The sequence below is a fragment of the Volvox carteri genome (assembly GCF_000143455.1).
Source record: "Volvox carteri f. nagariensis unplaced genomic scaffold VOLCAscaffold_110, whole genome shotgun sequence".
Lineage (NCBI taxonomy): Eukaryota > Viridiplantae > Chlorophyta > Chlorophyceae > Chlamydomonadales > Volvocaceae > Volvox > Volvox carteri.
Genome location: NW_003307653.1, coordinates 126,082 through 132,118, shown reverse-complemented (window position 1 = coordinate 132,118; position 6,037 = coordinate 126,082). Strand labels below are relative to the sequence as shown.

The 6,037-nt window shown below is 60.0% G+C and overlaps 1 protein-coding gene across 1 annotated transcript in view; it reads right to left on the bottom strand.

Annotated features, from left to right (window-relative positions):
• Positions 1-6,037, bottom strand: part of VOLCADRAFT_120077 (uncharacterized protein) — a gene marked incomplete at both ends in the record, with an annotated part of 17,466 nt that overhangs the window by 2,884 nt on the left and 8,545 nt on the right. Inside the window, 9 exons of the mRNA XM_002958875.1 lie at positions 192-298; positions 723-783; positions 1,208-1,485; positions 1,798-2,116; positions 2,207-2,309; positions 2,950-3,170; positions 3,519-3,686; positions 3,914-4,114; positions 5,053-5,148. Of these exons, the coding sequence (XP_002958921.1) occupies positions 192-298; positions 723-783; positions 1,208-1,485; positions 1,798-2,116; positions 2,207-2,309; positions 2,950-3,170; positions 3,519-3,686; positions 3,914-4,114; positions 5,053-5,148 (1,554 nt within the window). The remainder of the gene's footprint in view (positions 1-191; positions 299-722; positions 784-1,207; positions 1,486-1,797; positions 2,117-2,206; positions 2,310-2,949; positions 3,171-3,518; positions 3,687-3,913; positions 4,115-5,052; positions 5,149-6,037) is intronic.

Sequence of the window (6,037 nt, the reverse complement as noted above, 5' to 3'; positions counted from 1 at the left end):
GTCGTTTGGCCATAAGACCTGTTCCGCCTCCTCGTCTACCGCCACCTACCGTGCCACCAGGAAGCCAAAACTCCCCGTTCCCCCCTCCACCTCACCGGAGGGCCCTATGAGGAGGGATCTGGCGATTTCCCCCCGTTTCCCCCCTCACAAAAACACACACGCATACACACGCGCGAATCCGCCACGCCTACCTTCGCCTGGCCGCTGTCTGCTGCCGATGTGAAGGCCAGCGCCCTCCCCGGGTAATTGCCCACCAGCGTCTCCCCCATACCCACCACTACCTCCCCGAGCAGTTCCCCTGCGGGGGGGGGGAGGGGAGGGAGGCGGGAGGGGGGGAAGGGGGAAAAGCTGTGTCAACAACAAACAAGGCCAGACGGAGGGAATCTGAATACCCTGGAACCACCACCACGCGGAAGGGTTAGGGGGAAAAGACGTGAACCACGTGAGCGAGTGAAGCTGCTGCCAAGGAAAGAGGAAAGTGTGCTGCGGCCGATGTGCAGGACGGTAGCAGGACTGACCAGTCGGCGGGGAGGGGGAGGGGGAGGGGGCAGGGGGGAACCATAAGAGCTCGACACGAGCAAAACCACGGAGGTGACGCGGGGGGGAGGAGGGTGTATGTGTGTAATGAGTGAATTTGCAGAAGTGTGTATGTGTGCAGGTGGGCTAGGCAAGGGGAAGGGTGGGTACCCATACACATCCACGCAACACACGCTGGCACCTACCGGGCGTGTGGGTTACGGGGTTGGACGTGTGCAGTACGAACGCATACCGGAAGGGCACAACCTGTGGCAGGGGGAGGGGCAGGGGGGATTGGGAGACAAGGAAATGAGAACATGTAACATGTAGGATACACGCATCTACGCATCCATTCCATACATACATACGATGGTGGAAGGCATTGCGCCCCTAGTTGATGGACGGTGGTGACCTGGGATAAAGTTAACACATCGTACACCACATACATGAAGAGACGTGCGAGAGGGTGCAAGGAAGCAAGCGCCTCCGTGTGTCGGGACATATATCTCCCTGGTCCCACCCTGGTTTCGGAACATCGAAACATATGCTCAACACACGACAGACATCCACATGTTCAACAAACCCTAAGCCCCATCATACCCCCCAAACCCGCCTCCCTCCACGGCACCGCACAGCTATAACCCCAAGGGCCCCCAATCACAAACTCCCCCTCCCCCTCCCCCTCCCCCACCTGCTGCAGCAGTACCGACATGAACAGCTCCCCCTCCCCAATACCCAGCGCCCGCCGGCTCAGCCAGGCCCTGTCGGTCCATTTGGAGGCCCACACACGGCACACGGCGGACCAGACAGCAGCCCAGATAGCGCCCTCAGCACCGTCGTCGGCATTGGTGGCGGTGACGGAGGAGGAGGAAGACGAGGGCGACCACCAAAGATCAGCGGAGGGGATAAGGCCCTGCTCCGCTGCCGCCGCCGCCAGCTGCCGTACAAGTTCCGGAGGCGCTACCAGATCTGCGGGACGGAAATGGCGCGGTGTGTGTGTGTGTGTTGGGGGGGGGGGAAGGGTATTCAAAAAGTGGAGCCACCGTAGCGGGATCCGGTCGGGGACGGAGGGGGGAGGCAGGTGCATGGCGTTGGCAGCACACGGAGTATCAAGGCACGGAGGGTAGGGGGATGTTACGGAGAGTACGGATGTGGTCAACGGTACAGTCGTAAACGGTATAATTCCTAGAAAGCTTTAACTGTCAGCCATGCTGACAGGACGCCCCTGTGTCAGTCCCAACTAACTGCCGTACCGCTGTACTGCTGTACTGCTGTACTCACCTTCCTCCACCACACGCCGTAACTCCTCAAGCTCGTCCCGCGGGAAACCCCCCGCCGCTGCAGCCACAGCCGCCGCCGCCGTCAGGCGCTCCACCTCAGCCGCCGCCGCGGCATTACGCGGCTCCTCCGCCAGCACCCGCTCAAAGGTGCCGTACGGCAGAGCCACCGACGCCGGCACCCCAATGTCGTACTTGCTGCCGCCACTGGCGGCCTCCGTCAGGCGCCGCCGCAGGGTCGACAAGTTGAGGGCCTTGGCGCCCACAAGCCCCAGCCGGAAGTACGACTCGGATACGGCCCAAGCTGACGTCAGCTCCGGGACCTGGAGCGCGACCCGCGGGACGTTGGCGGCGGTGGCGGCGGTGCCAGTCGCCGCCGGCGCTGGCGCCTCCGCCGGCATGACGGCGCCGACGGCGGGGTCTACGACAGCCGCGGCGGAGGCCTCCGCCGCCGCCAGTCCTTGCCAGGACTTCCATGCATTGTCGTCAAAGCAGGTAGCTAGCAGTACGCGTTGACTGCGATGGGGTGGTTGGGATAGCGTTAGTTGGGATTGGGGGCACTTGAGGGCCAACAGTTAGGTTCAGGTAGTTGGGGGTTGTGCAACTGTGGGAACTGAACAAACTACCCGACTGAGAAGGGCAGGTTGGGGGGGACGAGGCGGCAGTTGGGGTCAGACAGCTAGTCGTCAGGTCGCAGCCGTTCACTGCAGCTGGCTACATCGGCACGGGGTTGGGCAGGGGCGGGTGGGAAAGACGAACCACGAACGAGTGAAGGTGCTGCCAAAGAGCAGAACTGAGCAGTAGGCGTTCTAGCGGTGGGTGGGGATTGAGGGGAGAAATCACCAGAAGTGTGGGGATGTCATCAACTGCCGACATGTGCTAAGGGACCCGGGGGAGAGGAGGGAAGGCGGGGGAAACACGGGGGAGACTGAGGGCGGTTGAGAGGGGGGGAGAAACACCTCCAGGACGCTCCAAGACTCAGTGGACCCACCTCAAAGCCCAAAAGGGGGGGAGGGGGAGGGGGGGAGGGGTTGACGGCACAAACGAACAAATTGAGGTGGAGCGTGTGGTTTTAAGGTGGGTGAGCTTCCAGGCCTAGTCACGTGTCCCACCACATGCAAGCCCGCTAGCAGCCCCAAGAGCCCCAGAGCCTCACCTCCTCGCCCGAATGGCCAGATGTGACAACACGTCTGTCGTACTGCGTGTCAGTACGGCAACCACGCCTGGAGGTATGTCCTCCACGCCGGTTAGGGCGCTCGCCAGCAGAACAGTGGGCTGGCTGTAGCTGCTGCCCTGAACCTCGGAAAGCGATGCTACAGCCACCACCCGACCCGCTACTGCAGCTGCCGTACTACCGCCGCCGGCCTGGCTGACAATCTGAGAGAATGACAGGGGCGTTGTTGGGGGGAGGGGGGACATGGAAGTGTGCGCGGTGTGCCCCGTGTGTGTATGTATGTATGTATGTATATATGTTGGGTTGGGTTGCGGGTGCAGGACCGTTTCACACGCCTGGCCTGTAGGGGCCCCCTAATAGCCCGACAGTACGGAGGTACGATAAAGCACAGCAAGGACGCGAGGAAGCGAGTATTTGGTGTGTGCGAGGCAGAGCGTGCGAGGCAGAGAAGAGAGAGAGAGAGAGAGAGAGCTGGTATGCCGTACACTACGACTCTGTGAATCCCTTCCCCAAAAGGTTGAGCCCACGACCCACCCACCTTCACCACCTACCTGCCACGGTGCCCCCCCCGCCGCCTCTCTCAGTTGGGGCTCCAACCGTTGCAACAACAAACTGACAACGAACAACGTCTGACCTCGGACCACCTCCTCGCCAAAGTTGGTGACGTGGACGGGATCCAGACGGCAGGTGGATCCGAAGGCGGCAGCGTGGGGCTGCACCTGGGGGGAGTGAGAAGGGGATCACATGCAAGGTGCAAGATGCGGGGGGGGGATCCGAAAGCATGTTTGTATGTATATATGTATGCATGTATGGAGTTCCTCCCCATGCTGTATGCGTCTTTAGCTGCCCGTTATAGAGGTCTTCAGACACTTCACATTAAGCAAGAACTTCACGTAATGTCCGCCACGTAAGGTCAGGTACGGCACGTATGTACGACCCTACGTACCAGCCCGTACAGCTTGTCCATATGCGCCGCTACCGACAGCTCCACTCGCTCCGCTGCAGCCAGCGCCGCAACCGCCCACTCCCGGCCCCACCGCTCGCCTGGTAATGGACCCCCCGATCCTTGTACGGCACCGGGCCCCCTTTGTCGTACACGCTCCCACAGTGTACCGCACTGCGCCATATCCTCATCCTCGTAAGTAATCTGCATGTGTGGATCCGCATCCACGCAGTGACGCGGCATGTGTGTGTATGTGCGTGTATGTGTGTGCGTGCCGGGGAAAGGGGGAAAGACGAACCACGAACGAGTGAAGGTGCTCCCAGGGCAAGAGTGTACCAAGAGTAGGGACGGGGGGGGAGTCATATGCAAGAAACTCAGAAATAAACTGCAGCCGGGAGGCGCACAAGAGGTCTCAAGAAATTGCCCCTAGGGAGTGAGTGCAAAGCGATGACGTCATCGACCCCCCGTGGTTTCGGAACCGAGCGGTGTAAGACGATAACTGCAACCCCTGTACCCGGGACGTACGGGAAAGATGGGGAAAAGGCCTTCAGCTGTTCAGTTGGATCCCACACCCCAACACCAACCGCCAACCGCGGGAAAAGTACATTTTGTCTTCGTCACCACGCAAGGACAGTGGATCCACAAAATCCACAGAATCCGCAATCTCCAGGGCGCTGCGAGCGCCCGTGAGCCGCGGCTCTGTGGCTCTGTTCCCTTTTGGCTCCCCCCCACCACCCCCAGTACCACCAGACCAGACCAGACCATGCCCCACGACTCTACCAGCTACCAGCGGCTAGTCCATCGCCCCAACCCCAGCCGCGATGGACCCAATGTGCACCACCACTTTAACCCCAATTAAGCGCACCAAGCAACTACACCTTAATAACACGTGTTTGAACTACGAACATTGTTATTGATCAGTAGAAATTGTAAGATAGTTAATCAATACTAACTGATATTGTTTATGGATTATACAGCTCCCTGTAAATACTCATAAGATTAAGAGAGAAATTCAAGTTGTTAGATGCTGAAAATAGATTAGGTTTTGAGTTGACTAACAAGGCTATTTATTGGGCTCATACCCCCGCTCCCCCAGGGCCCCCCCACCCCCACCCCCACCCCCACCCAGTCCACCCCCCCACCTGCGCACTCCGCAGTACAAGCCCCACCAGCTCGATGAGGTCGTCCCGGGCCAGTGCGCCAAGGTCGGTGCGCTCCAGGGAGGTACGGAACCAGTTCTGGGATCGGGGAGATGCGGGGAGGGGAGGGGACGAGGGGGGAAAGAGAGGGGGAAACCGTGTCTGTGTGTGGAGTTGTGTGTGGAGTTGGAAGAGGAGTTGGAGGAGTTGGAGGCCCTCTTCCCTCCCTCATTCCCCCCGCCACCCCGAGGGGACATTGCAAAACCCTAAAATGTACTGCAGTAATCCACTGCCACAACGGCACGACCCCGGTGGAGGCGGGGGTAACGGGGGGAAGGGTTTGGGGGTTAGCGGGTGGGGGAGAAGACCTCACCTCAAGTGCGATGTCCAGCAGCAACAAATCTCGGCTTGAACCTGGAGCCTGATCAGGACACACATACATCAATATTACACACAAAAAAAACAAGCGCAATTTCAGCAGGGGGTTTTAAAGACCGGGACCGAGGTGGGCTGGGGGGAGAAGGGGGAAACAACTGCGAATTGCGAAAAAAACCCTAATCATGAAGGGCCAAAATGGGAAAGCGAATTTACTCTTTGAGTTCCGAAAACTCGTTCCCGTGTTCCCCCCGGGATAGCAGTTACCGGTAATGGTTCCGTCCATCCGTCTGTACATATGTCTGTCTGCATGTCTCTGCCTGTGTCTGCCTGTGTCTGTCTGTCTGTCTGTTTAGTCATCAACTGGTGAAACCAACTGATGCACTGTCTCCCCCAACCTCACACCCGCTCCATCCTCAAGGTCAAACCGATCCCGCTACATGACCCATACACGCCATCTACCGCGCCCACAACCATTCACCGGCCGCACCCCACCCCACCCCAGCCCAGCCCAGCCCAGCCCAGCCCAGCCCAGCCCAGCCCAGCCCAGCCCAGCCCAGCCCAGCCCAGCCCAGCCCAGCCCAGCCCAGCCCAGCCCAGCCCAGCCCAGCCC